Genomic DNA, 14,187 nt, shown 5'->3' on the forward strand with positions numbered 1-14,187 from the left:
TGAAAGGCCAAGAACCAGCATTGTGATAATGTCCACATCCAATGCACAGGTAAAGCACATTGTGGAGCATCATTATTCAACACATCATTTCCAATTCAGCAAGAGAAATATGCGCACACGCATATGCACACACACACATGTTCAGAGAGGGAGACTTTTATCGAGACTTTTATCCAGTCTACCGTGTGTGAGAGAGGGAAAAGCAATTAAACAGGTCCAGAAGGTCAAGAGGTGAGGAACACGCCACAGGCCACATTCCTGACCGAGCTGTTCTCCCTGTACCCACTGAATCACCATGGCCCCATCGCCATGGCAACCCTGCAAATGTCAGGGCGCCAGCAAGGAGGGGAGGGAACTACCAAAGGTTGTCAGTCACATTATAACATCCCATGGCTCCACTCACTATGGAGTGTGTGTGTGTGTGTGTGTGTGTGTGTGTGTGTGTGTCTGTATCGGTATGTGTGTGTGTGTGTGTGTGTGTGTGTGTGTGTGTGTGTGTGTGTGTGTGAAAATATATTTGTCTGTTTGTGTATGCCTGCCTTCATACCATACGTACAGTAAATGTGTGACGGAAGTGTGTTCCACTACAGTATGACTGAGTAGTGCAGTATATGAGTGTGCATACTGGCTCACGTGCTTGAATGTTTTCACATTTCCATGTAGAATGCTACTTGAGGGGTGAGACGAGGGGGAAGTCAGGGGGGCAAATAAATATAGCTCCTTCAGGGGGTAAGACTCCCCCCTGAGACTCTCCCTGGAAAACACCCATGGGACAACATGAGTCAGAGATATTTATAAGGCCTAAGTGCCAGGAAGACATTTCCACATCGGAGCCACAACCTTCACAGCGTTCTAACAACGTTGCTAGACGAACCCAACTACAACCTTGCCCTCCGATATGTCAAAAGTCTGTCATTGAGGTTCATTTCAATGCGATAACACAATAAAGACAGAATTAACTTATCTGTTGTGTATCGTTTTCCAGCATCAAGTTTAAATTCAGAGTAATGTCACACTGAATTACAATAAGTTGGTAAGTCGTCAACGACACACTAATGAGATCTATTAGTGTACAGTTACAGCGAGGATGGCAAATCCCACACAGGAAGGTGAATTATTCACATATCACTCAGAAGAGGATGTTACAGAACAATGAGTGGCATCTTAAACAATATGAAATCCGTACTGTGAAACTATATCAAGTATTCAAATCAAATAGCTTTTGTAATACATTTTTACAAGGAGAGAGAGAACCCGATCGGGATCATCATACTAGGAATATGTGAAAGAGGGTGGACACTAGGGCAATTACAGTAGTATTCCTTTGACAATTAATTCCAAATGAACATCCAGTCCCCTTTTACAGAGTCCGTATACACACTTCTTTGCACAGACACACACACATACACGTAGAATGTATAGGGCAGTCCATAGGCATCATTGAACAAGTGACCCATTTGCCATGACAGAATACTACATCTTTTCCGTATAAACCCACGCTAATCAAACTGTTACTGCCTGCATGTACAGTACACGCAACTGTGTTTATGCATATAAGAGGTTGTTGATGCACAGTCTCCCACCAGCCTTGTACTGTATGAGGCCGGTTGACTTGATGCTCAGTGTCAGCATTAATGCATACCCTTTTTCTTTTGACACACACACACATAGAGGTCATGATAATACCCCTTTGGTCTTGAATGCTAATCTCTTTAAAGTGAACTCTAGATTTCACCGCTAATTTATGGCACTTCTAAAAAGTTTGGAGAAGAGGCACATTACTCTCTTAATGAAAAAACACAGGATTTTATTTAATTGAGAGAATATCTCACCTCTTGCATAGAACTAGGGCACTCTAATGCAAATCTTTGAGTATTAACACCACTGACTAATACTTTTTTGTTTGGCATTTGGCTAAAACAGGTACAGATTGATAGCCTTAGGCTACCGCAAGAGTGGGTTATGCAAAGCTATTTCAGTTACTCCATTTACAATACTGAGACCTGTGCATCTCTGGTTAAAATTCCATTTAAATTTGGCACCAGCCTCTAACACCCAATCACAAACTTATACACACAAACACACACAAAATCAAGTGAGCTTAATTCAAATTAATAGGTAGGCATAAGGCCTAGGTCTAAGAGTGAAAGTATTGTTACTGAGGGTAATGATAGCATGTATATGTCATAGACTACTGTTATAGCACTGACAGTAAAGTCACTGGTCTGAGGCCAGCTTTAAGGATCCTGTCAGTGGCTCCGGTGGCTAACTGTGTCTAAACACGACCGTTCTGATGGAACACGTGAAAGGCTAAACGACCCATTTCCAGCTTGTAAAGACAGTTGCCGGGATTAAGGGCTTTACGCAGTGGCTAAGAGGAATGCTAGGCATCAAGTTACTACTCCACTCACCAAATACCTTTCCCGGCAGAAAGTAAATGTCATCAATAACAGACAGGGTTCAAAAAGCTGGGGGTAGATACTGGAAGACAGAATTTAAAAAGGTTCAGGGACGAGAAATGAATCTGTCCTGGCTGTTTTGCTGTCAGGTTTTGGCCTCGAGGTCAGAGGAACTTGCATCAGTGCAAAAAGTTTAACAATTGTGGAACTGAGAAGGCCTTGCCCTAATGAAACCGATTATGATCATGCATTGGCCAATTATGTTCACACAACCTTTCATTACCCTTTATAAAATATTTATTACATACAACAGTTTTTATTACAAAATGGAAAGTTAGCACCCTCTGTACTAAAAAGGTTGAGGTACCTCTTTGAATCCCCAAAAATATGTTGACCTATTTCTCTGTCTACTTGTATAAAGTGTTCCAACTGCAACCTCTCTGGTCTAAATCAGGGAGAAGCAAACAAATAGGGGCCCTGGCACTGTAGGCCTATGGGCTGTCCAGAGTTGGCTCCTCACACACACACACACACACACACACACACACACACACACACACACACACACACACACACACACACACACACACGGCCCTGCTCACTCAGCCTGTTACACAACATCATTGTGCTCGCCACTCTCACCCCTAAACACACACACACACTGTCCAAAGTTGGCTCCTCACACACACACACACACACACACACACACACACACACACACACACACACACACACACACACACACACACACACACACACACACACACACACACACACACGGCCCTGCTCACTCAGCCTGTTACACAACATCATTGTGCTCGCCACTCTCACCCCTAAACACACACACACACACACAATATTCTTCAAGGGACGTTAATTGCACAGTGAAGGTGGCGCCCACTGAACCTCATTACACAGCTTGAGTCTCCATGCCTCCCTGTCAGAACACACAGTGCCCCAGTACTGTACCTACCCCCTATTCAGGTCAACCCTAGGGAGGTGGGTAAGGAAGGAGGAAGGGAGGGAGGGAGGGCTGTGGGGAGTGCTTAAGGTTAGGCCACTGCCAGTTAAGTGTTTGCGAACACACTAGCCTATTGCTTTCATTAAATGCCTCAACAAATCACTGGGGAATAATAATAAGTCAAGAGCCAGACTGGGGTAGTTTAGACTGGTACTGAAATGCAGAGAGAGAAGTTGACTGTCTAGACTACTGTGCCTGTGGAGACTGTGTTAGTTTACCTTGGGTGGATAAATCAGTGCCAATGTGCTTTGTCTCTGTCAACACCCTGAAGTGTTTCGTCCCCACGTCTCATAATGTCATTTTATACACTCCACTGGGTGCGTATCAGTAGTCTATAACACCATCCTCTCATTGTCCTCTCTCTCTCTTTTATTGCCACTGATCTGAAAACACTAAGCTAGTTGAAAGCAATATGGTGGATGCCAACCGGTCATAAATGCTTCCACCTGTCCAGTTTGATCACATCAGTGGAAATTAAGGAGAGGTGGTGAGGAGAGGAGGCTAGTTTAGGCTATTGGGATACACCCCTTGAACCAGAGAGGAAGTCCCAACTACGTATACTAGCTCTGTCGCTCAGGGGAGACTCTTGTTGTGATGAGCCATCAGACCCAGGTCATTGATACGCTACAACCAGCTATTAATAACTACAGATGAAGCTACAGTGGTATGTGTGGACAAACACTGACATGATGTCGTCTAGCCAGTGACTGAGTTTATACAGTGCCCTGCATAAGTAATGGGACAGTGAAGCCTTGTTTCTTCTTTTGGTTCTATACTCCAAAAGTTTGGATTTGAAATCAAACAATTACTATGAGGTTAAAGTAGAGATTCTCAGCTTTTATTTGAGGGTATTTGTGTACATATTGGTTTCACCATTTAGAAATGACATAGTCCTTTTTATACATAGTCCCCCTATTTCAGGACACCAGTAATGGGACAATTGGCTTGTGTGGTGGATGTCTAGGTTTTACCACTGTATTTCAGCTCTTTGGAGGTGAGATTCAAGAAATAAAGTCCTGAGTAGCCACAATATCTGAGTCCGGTATTTATTGCTTGCAAACAAGAGACAGGAGCCTAACAGCAGCCCAGCATAAATCCGGGGGTCTGTTTAGCACAAGTCTAAAGAGGTTATCAGGGTTGTCTTTATACAGATGAAACATAATGGTAGGCGCCGCCAAGGCTATCACCGGCAAGCTTGTGCTCACGTGAGAGGGCTTTCTTACTGATCAATCGGCGTTCAACATTTCACACTTATCCACCTTCCTGTCGGCAAGATGGGTCTGTACCTTCGTTCTCGCTCTCCCCCACTACTCCCTCCGAAACCACAGCTATCCATATGATATTTATACAGCGTTTCTCAGAACAATGGCTATAGAACTTTAGAGCTTTCATTATTAGGCTGAACAATCGGAAAATAACTATTAGAAACATAGACAAAACCTTGAATGTTGCACGAAGATAGTTATCATCTAGATAAATCAAGGTTCTTCATTCCTCATTTCATAAACTCAATACATTTTTCTTTAGATCATCATGAACTTTTAACTTTATTGAGACCCCATAGTATAGTAGATTTGAGAAGTAATCCCCTTGTGAATGTACATGTACCCTCTACAAGTCAATACAAGTACGATCCATAAAGAGACACAACTCTTTGATATGAAGTTAAGGTTGATATGCTATGCCACGATAATGCTACAAAATACTTTCTGCTAAGGCTTGGCTAATGAGATTGGCTACTGCAGTTACCAGGGAAGGCTTTATGACTGTGAAGGGAACTTCCCCATCGGAGTGAATGCTTCACCTCAACCTCGGGGCAAGCTGTGACCATCTCAGCATCGGGTTTGTGCTCTGACATTAGTGTAGTGGGCTTTATAGAGAGAGGACCTTATTTATAATTTTATAAGGAACATAGGCATTTAAATGTGACTCATGCTCTTTTACAGAGTGTGACTGTGATGGAAGCGTGTTACCCCATGTGCCTCCAGACTGAAGTGAGATACTATCTTGGTGCACTTCAGTGGAGCTCCGTAACACCACCGTGAGATAGAAAATGTTGAAATGATTAATTGTAAGGTGAGCGATGAACGCCTCCATAACATAAGACAAGTCATGAACATTGTTTTTTTGGTGAAAACATAACCAAAAGCAAAGTTAACTCCCAAGTAAAACTGCACTGATATAGAGAATTTGTCAATAGGGAGTTTATGCGAATAATAACAATTTTGCAGAGGGATCTCAATTGAGGAATGCTTTTGAGAGTAAATATACAATAGTCATTAATTCATTAATAATTCAACATTCAAAATGGCAGACAGTTAGTAAGTAAGCCATCTTATCCCACTCTGAGCATACTGAACACAATTCTCTGAATCACATTCTGTTTTGTTTATTCGACAAACATTCAAAACAAGAAAACCTATTACATCTCTAAGTGTTAGGAAATAAGTATAATGATCTCTCCCGATGGGGCTATATTTGGTCAAATTAGCCATTTTAGTTGTTCTTTTACTTTTTATAGCAGGGATAGTCCCCCCCAAAAAGTCTTTAAGATGATCAACAGAATTGTTAATTAAACTAAAGAAAACTTTAAGCCAAAAAGGATAATTTTCTTATTGTCCTGAAAAGTCATCCTCAAATAAAGAATAAACATGAATAAATAATTATTCAAACTTTGATTTCACTTTAAAATGTTGGCATTCAAAGTTGCACTGTAATCATTTTAAATGTTGTTCTTGTCCCTCAAGACTTAGCTTGCGTAAACACTTTGTGATAGCCCCTTTTACAAGGAAAACTTTGATGAACTGCTTCCAAACGTAAACATCATGTGCGAGAAATAAAAGTCTATAATACAGTTCCATGGGCCATGAACAGATTTATTGGCTGGTTTCAGTGCTGGATTGATTCTCCTTTTCTCTTCGCCCTCCTTCTCCTTATGTCCCCACACACATTCTTCCTCCCACGCTCCTCCTCCTCCTCCTCCTCCTCATCCTCCCTCCTCCACACAGAGTCTTTAGAGCTGGGATGTATTCAGTGGGGTGGTGGGGGTGTTTTTCCTGATCTTTGTATTGGGTAAACGAAGGCCAAGTTTGAAGCATTAGTCCACCAGCCATCCAATCCTTCTGAAGGCTCTGTAGCGTTGCAACCTCCTGAACAGGCCCCCAGTGTCCGTCTAGTGTTGTGGTTGTTGTCTCATCCCTGCTCTCTGTCCCTCTGGCTCTGGGTAGATGGTGCGGAAAGTGAGGTTGATACGAGGTCCTCGCTCATGGTACTCTCTGGCTACCTGGTGCTGTTTGAGATACAAAACACATGTTAAACACACATACATGTTTATCAATCAAAAAGGCCCCGTGATCGCACATGTCACATAGTACTGATGCACGTATGAATTATCATTTGTCATATAATCAAGGAATCAGTCTCCATTCCACAGACATGCTTACGATTATAGCTGAGAGACATTCTTTCAAAAATAGATACCTTGACTTACCGGAACATTTTCACAACAACATCTAGGTGAGTTATGGCTGACGTAATCCCCCCCAAAAATGTTCTCTCCTTTCTGGGAAAACTCATGGAGTTCTCTCTCACTAACACAAGATGCCACAATAAAATGCTGCTGACCTTTTTTCCTTTTTTGTCTCTTTTTGTGTCTTTAAAGTACTGTGTTTAGTGTCAAGGGCCAGGAAACCAGGGAAACTGTTGAGCAGGAGACAGCCTCCTCACCACACACACACACACACACGTTTCTTTGCCAAACAGCTAATGAGGTGTCATCGTACATCATATTGTGACGCTCAATATACAGCAATATACAGTATAGTATTGTTGGGCAGTGTCCCTGTGTTTGATTGGTTTAAACTACCTGCCAGTCATCCTGTGTGGCTCCTTCCATCAACAGGAGGGTCCCGTGAGTCAGAGGGATGCGAAGCTTCTCCACGTAGGTGTAGTCTCCGTTATCCTCCTGACACACACACACACACACACACACACACACACACACACACACACACACACACACAGTAGAGGATAAAAAGCAAGAGGTATAGTATAATTTTAACATTGACAGATTGCACTCTGTGACCCAATAACCCATCTCTGTGACCCATGCCAATATAAACATCTACAGTAACAGTTTATCCACGAACTGCAGACTGTGCATGCACATCAACCTGGCCTAGCCCGAGCAATTAAAGCTAAATGTAATACAGCGTCACCCCATCTGTCATTCATCATACCTCAGCATTCCTTCAACCTCTCCTTCTCCTCCCCCATAATCTTCACTTTCTGCCCCTCCGTCCCTCCCTCCCTCTCCCTCCCTCCCTCTCTCCCTCTCTCCCCCTCCCTCTCTCCCCTGTCCCCAGGTTTTACGGGTGGTGGCTGCTTGCGGAGACTGAACACCCTCATGTCACCCAGGCTGAGGGAGGCGATGGTTGGGCGGGGACCCAGGGAGGCCTCGTTGTCACTATGCCAGCCGATACTGTCGCGCCCATCTCGGTACAGGTTACACAGCAGTGAGTTGAAGCTGTGCCCACACGCCTGCTCAATGGCTGCCCGCAGGGTAAGCAGCAGCATGTGCCACTGAGGGGTGAGGGACATAGAGAATGAAGGACAGGAAAGTGGTAGAGAGGGGGAAAGAGTGAGAATATATAAATCAAATAAATTATAATTAAGAAAGTAAATAAATAAATGCATGAATAAATGAAACAAATATCATAAATACTATGATGTAAAGAAATAAATATACATGTATTAATAATAAATAAGGTTGGGAGTAGAGTGAGGAGAAGGAGCATATACTGTATATCCTCCCTACATCCTGGTCTTGGAGTTTTTCCTTTTCTTGCTTTTTGGGGTCTATGGTTCGGTGTTAGTTCATATTATTTGTGTTGCATTTACTGTTTATATTGTTTGTATTGTTCTTGTTGGAAAGAACTTTGAGGCAATTATCTTTGTAAAAAAGGGCTATACAAATACATTTGATTGACTGAGATGAAAAGGCATACAGGTGAGAGGGATAATACAGGGAATGTGATGAATATTCAGTCCCACTTACTGATACTCACATAGGACAGGAGGCTGAGGTCAGTCATACCTGTGTGTTTGCATCCATGGTGGAGCGAGCGTACGTGTAAGGCAGCTCTCCGTACCAGCAGGTTAGCCTAGGCTCCTGATAGGCCTCACCTACAACACACAACACAGTAACACAACATGAATATAGCCAGTAATTCCTATTCACACACTCTCTCTCGTGTGCAGGGACAGACAAACATTCATGCATGTATGTATGTATGGGCGCACACACATACGCACAAGTTACAATAGAGTAAATTCAATAGAGCTGACTGAACGAGCTGGATCAAAACAATCCCTGCATTTGTACTCTAACTGGGTCAAGGCAATTTGACCTGTACAAAGTGAGGAGGAATCCTGGCTCTATTTGATCACTAGCTAGAATCAGAAAAATACACTGATACAGATATGACTATATTAAAAACAAATGCACACTACAAGATCAACTGGGCTCAAACTGCAGTGTCTGCACGACACAAGACCAAGTCAGCCCACTGAGCTAAAGTCTTCCGGACACTCAAGACTACTCATAAGGCGAGCATGGTTTACCGAATCTCCTAACCATACATGTTAAATCAGACTAGTTAGATATTTTCATTGGCATGACTATATTGCATTGTGATGGTGGCTTCAATTTAGCTCATTGCTCAAAGTACTGGCACTACCTTAACTTAATCCAAATATGAGGAACCTTTAGTTCTAAGGTGATCATTCACAACCCTTCTCCATCTCCCATTTCTATGGAAACTATAATAACACAACACTAAGAGCACCATTTTGGCATTTCATAAAAGAAAACACTCTGAATCAAAAACATCTATCACACTGACCCTTGTGACTTTATAGTTAATTCTCAAGGCCCAAAGCAAATATTTATATGTGACTTCATTTATTACAGCTAGAAAGACAGCCATAGACTACCCATGAAAAGATGATATCAGGAAAGAATAAACAAATCTGTGCTCTGTCATGGAACCTATTTAGAGCCTTGCTTGAGTTGGAAAAAAAGTCAACATGCTGAACAGCTAGATAGATAGATAGAAACTTTATTTATCCCTAGGGGAAATTCAGGTTCCAAGTAGCTTACAGACATAGAGACATCACACATAACATACACATACAACATACAACATAAGCAGGATTGTAAACAGGAAGTCTATATGAACGCTATAGACAGATAAGAATAAAGATACTGAGAAAAATATACTAAATACTAAGTAACAAACAAGTCCACATTGATGAGCTATAGAGTAGGGAGCCTGGGGGGGGGATAACACTGCAACCCCATTTCCTCTTTAACCTAGATGTCTAATTCACTGCTTTGTTGACACCGATTAAGGAGCGAGACCATGTTTTTCCAAACAGATATTTGTTTGACCTTAATCATAAGTCATGTGCCTTTGTGTTGTTTGTCTGTGACTGGATCTTACTCAAGAAGAATTATACATGTGCTGTATGGATGGGAGCCAGCTGAGAGAGAGATAGATATCTGATGCAACATTCTTCCAGGCTCTGTTCCAATACAGCCTTTCCTTGTCTTTCTTTCCTTCATGACCCCTACTCTGTCATAGGCTTACATAGCCTTTCCTTGTCTCAAATCAAATCAATGTCTATTTGTCATATACACAGAATACAGCCAGTGCAATGAAATGCTTAGAGCAAGCTAGCTCCTCAAGAGCTAGCTCCTGGGGTGGTGTCAGTTGAGCAGTCTTATGGCCTGCGTGTAGAAGCTGTCCTGTTGGTCCGGGTCTGGATATACTATCGTTTGCCAGACAGTAACCGAGAGAACAGGGCGTGGCTGGGTTGGCTGCAGTCCCTGATGATCGTCCCAGCCTTCCACTTGAACTTCCCGGGGTAGATGTCCTACATGTCTGGGAGCTCACGGCCCAAGCTGGACTGGGCCGTTTTCACTACCCTCTGCAGAGGCTTACGGTCGTGACTGTTGCAGCTGCCGTACCAGGCGGTGATAAAACCGGACAGGATACTCTCTATGGTGCACCTGTAGAAGTTTGTGAGGATCTGGGGAGCCATGCCAAATTTCCTTAGCCACCTGAGGAACTGTATGGGTGTGTATTGACCAAGTTAAGTCCTCAGTGATGTGGACACCGAGGAACATGAAGCTGCTGACTCTCTCCACTGCAACCCCACTGATGTGGATGGGGGGCGTGGCTCCCTCCCTGCTTCTTCCTGAAGTCCACAATCAGCTCCTTAGTTTTGCTGATATTGAGGGGGAGGTGATTTTCCTGGCACCAGTACCACCAGGACCTTTACCTGTCTCATCATTGTTAGTGATCAGGCCGACCACAGTGGTGTCATCAGCAAACTTGATGATGAAGTTTGAGCTATGCGTGGCCACACAGACGTGGGTGAAGAGGAAGTACAGCAGGGGACTAAGCACGCAGCCCTGCGGCCACCCACACATCCCTAACACAGGGAGGTGTTAATACCCAGGTCCCTGAGCTTGGTGACGAGCTTGGAGGGGACTCCTTACCACAACTCATGTCCTTTGACGATCACTAACTTGTCATGAACTTACATAGCATTTCCCGGTCTCCTGTCCTTGCCTCCTTTCCTTCATGGCCACTAATCTGTCATGGGCTTACACAGCATTTCCTTGTCTCCTATCCTCATCTCCTTTCCTTCATGACCACTTCTCTGTAAAGGCTCGACGGAAAATGCAAAACGGCGGAAACGTATCCAGTCCCTTCCCTTCTAAGTGGTTAAAAAGGAAACAAAACAAGGAAGGGTAGCCATATATGAACCAAGAAGCAAGATACAGACAGCATTTGAAGAAATGACTCTTTGGACATAGTCTACCTACCCTGTCTGTAGTTGGTCTTCTGGGACCAGGGGAGCTCTGCTAGCAGCTTACTGAATGTCCAGTCTGCCTCCTCTGGTGCCAGAAACCCAGGGAGCAGCCGCAGTCTGGAGGGAGAGCTTGTTTAAAGCTTAAAGGAAGAACTGATGGGTGTGGTGGGTTTACAGTCAGTAGTATAGATCACATTTTAACACCAAGTAGGCATCTCAATAGACTAAACTGGCTTCCTCTCCTTGTTTCCTTCCTTATAATCAGCCACCCAATTGAAAACCCTAAATAGGTGAAAGCAAGGGAACCTATTTTGAGATCTACTTTGACTTATCTCTGTTTTCAAATTTGTTCTGATGGAGGCAAGGAGAAGAAAAGAGGCAGCCATTTAAGACGATTTAGATGCAGTCCACCTACTGGAAGACTCTAACAGAACTCACCTGGACACTCCTGATGGGCTGTGGCTGATCTCATGATCACCAGCTTTACTGACCAAAAGAAAGGATGCCATGTGTAAAATTGATTATACTTCCACTTGCCATAAATTATTGATTAATAGGGTTAAAAACTATCTTCATAGGCTATGTTTTGGGGTTGTTGTAGTGAGAGAAGAGAGAGGGAGTTGTTACTCACTCTATCACCTTCTCTGTAGGGATGTCCCTGACTGGCTGTGCCGTGGTGAGTGAGACAGAGGGAGAGAACATGGGGGTTATAATATAGTTTGGACCTTAAGACTCTATTAACCCTATAATAGAGACATTATAACTAACCCTTCTTGTGTATATAATGCAACTATAATATATATATATATATATATATAAGAACTATAATATATAACTATATCTAATATATCTATACACATATAGATATATATACAAGTGTGCCACTATTATCTGCCCTAAATAAGCCCATGGAATACATGCTTCACATGTCAACTGTAAGAAAGAACAGAGGTTGTCGACCAAAACAAAGGCATTGGTGGGAGTGAAAAATAGAACATATGCATGCAACAGGTAGGGGGAAATGTCTTCTCTTGAATAATGTGTTTCATCACATCTTATCATGACAGGAAAAAGCATCATGGTTACCTTGGCTGGTTCTTCAAACTGAAAACTCCCAACACCCCATGCCCCAGGTGGTGGATTGGCACTTTCAACACTGCTGGGAACTGTTCCTACCAAATAAGATACAAAACAACTGTGAGATGTGACTAGCTACTTAAAACCACTCAGGATATGTTCTAAAAATGGCAGTATAAATAGCTGCCTGACTTCATTTCATCATCTCTGATGGTAGAGATAAGCTAACCTGTTGGTCGTGGACGTGGTTGCTTTGGCAGTGGTTTGGCCCAAGAGCCCTGGACCCTGGCACGCTGACGTTTATCCGACATCACATCTGGTAGAGGACCACAAGCAGAGGTTCTGTGAGGGGGCTGAGGCTGAAACAAGCAGTCTCAAATTATTTTGCTTGGTTATAACGCCACCCAGAGGTAAATTTGTGTAGTACAGTCAAAGTGGAAGAAATCTACCAACCAATCATCTCGAACAACACCCCTGCCCCCCCCCCCCCCCAACCCTCCCCCTGTGCACCTCTGTTTACGTTCCCCCGGTATGCGCTCGTCTGCTCTGCAACATGCAGTTCTGTCACAAGTGTGCAAACTGCACGCAGTAACATCATGAATTTTTTCACTTAAATAAAAATGTCACTGTTCGAAAAGTCCCTGGTGTTATTAATTACATATCAACCTTATAGGAAAGCAACCAATGACAAGTGTACAAAAATAGGTGATCAAAACCGGCAAGTGCTGAGTTATATTCGTCCCTGTTTCACACCTGTCGTTCGACATATCCACTGTTATCGGTCTATCCAGAATAAATAGAAAGAGAGAAGTCTGTCCTGGGCCTTCACTCCTGTACGGTTAGATGTATACAGCTGATCATAACTTGATGTTTTGGCGATGATTAAGCATGTTGAGATGGTCGTGACGAACAAGCGTGTAATGCGTGCGGACACTCGAGCACCAAAGCGACGCGGTCTCAAGGTAAATGTAGTTCATTCATTGGAGCAACTAACTCCTAACTTTTTTGTTGTACACTTATATCACACATATATTGTTAGGCTTTACTGACATTGGTTAAGGCCACAACATGTTATTGGCCCAGGAGCGTGACTTGAACCAATCCCTTACAATACAGGTTTGGAGGAAATTAGGAAAGCTAATGAGGAAAAGAGACGCACTTCTGGTAGCAAAAATAAAAGGGATTTCGGCTCTATTACAGTTGAATAGTGAATGACTCTGTCCAAAGCGTTCTAAAGGAAGAGTGGTGGCATTATAGGAAGCTATATGGAACTATTTGATTTACGCCACTCTACTAATATACCACTCTACCTCTGTCAACCTTTTTATCCATCCATAGATACACACACCTTAACCAGGTTAATCTTACCTGTTCCTGAGGTGACCCTGATCTCACACACAGGTTTAACCTGCAGGTTCCTAGGCTTCAAATTCGTCAAGTGAGGGCTGCGTGAGAGATTTCTTGTCCACTTTTTCGTTCTCGAGCGAACACAAACATTTGACAGCTGGTGTAACGAGAAACAAGTTCGCCCTGGAACCTTGACTAACGTTAATGGATCCGGTTTCCAACTAGTCACCATAGATCAAAGCGTCTAATAGTGGGGGAGACTAGAGGGCACATTTGGAATAAATCGTGCCTTTTGTGATAAAAGCACAAAATATTTGACACAGAGCAAGGGTAGGTCTTAAGGAGCTTTTATTTTTATTTTATTATTTTTTTTAAGCTATATGGCCATTTTTTTCAGGGTCACCAGAGAATATGCCCAGCATCTGGTGGGGTCAATGGGTTGCAGACTTCAGGCACTTATTC

General features: G+C 43.0%; 1 protein-coding gene across 5 annotated transcripts; it reads right to left on the reverse strand.

Annotated features, from left to right (window-relative positions):
• Positions 1 to 4,484: 4,484 nt before the first annotated feature.
• Positions 4,485 to 13,879, reverse strand: alkbh3 (alkB homolog 3, alpha-ketoglutarate dependent dioxygenase). 5 transcript variants are annotated; one of them, XM_083666770.1, is made up of 10 exons: positions 13,747 to 13,879; positions 12,608 to 12,694; positions 12,388 to 12,467; positions 11,933 to 11,967; positions 11,740 to 11,787; positions 11,315 to 11,418; positions 8,516 to 8,604; positions 7,792 to 8,001; positions 7,286 to 7,384; positions 4,485 to 6,709 (listed from the first exon to the last, which is right to left on the reverse strand). In XM_083666770.1, exons 2-10 carry the CDS (start codon positions 12,687 to 12,689, stop codon positions 6,593 to 6,595), a joined length of 864 nt encoding a protein of 287 aa, XP_083522896.1. In that variant the 5' UTR covers positions 12,690 to 12,694; positions 13,747 to 13,879; the 3' UTR covers positions 4,485 to 6,592. The 5 variants fall into 5 exon arrangements, with proteins under 5 accessions (XP_083522896.1, XP_083522893.1, XP_083522894.1 ...); XM_083666767.1 differs by having other exon boundaries at positions 12,388 to 12,473; XM_083666768.1 differs by having other exon boundaries at positions 12,388 to 12,473; positions 12,608 to 12,737; positions 13,747 to 13,872.
• Positions 13,880 to 14,187: the final 308 nt, after the last annotated feature.

The sequence above is a fragment of the Argentina silus genome, assembly GCF_951799395.1.
Source record: "Argentina silus genome assembly, chromosome: 3".
Classification (NCBI taxonomy): domain Eukaryota; kingdom Metazoa; phylum Chordata; class Actinopteri; order Argentiniformes; family Argentinidae; genus Argentina; species Argentina silus.

Bases quoted from the DNA above. Each gene is read 5' to 3' on its own strand.
- alkbh3 (XM_083666767.1), bottom strand. From the start codon at position 12,689: ATGTCGGATAAACGTCAGCGTGCCAGGGTCCAGGGCTCTTGGGCCAAA. The intron at 11,788-11,932 runs GTGAGTAACAAC...TCTTTTGGTCAG, and splicing joins CCTACAGAGAAGGTGATAGA to TAAAGCTGGTGATCATGAGA. The intron at 11,419-11,739 runs GTGAGTTCTGTT...CTCTCCCTCCAG, and splicing joins AGCCCATCAGGAGTGTCCAG to ACTGCGGCTGCTCCCTGGGT.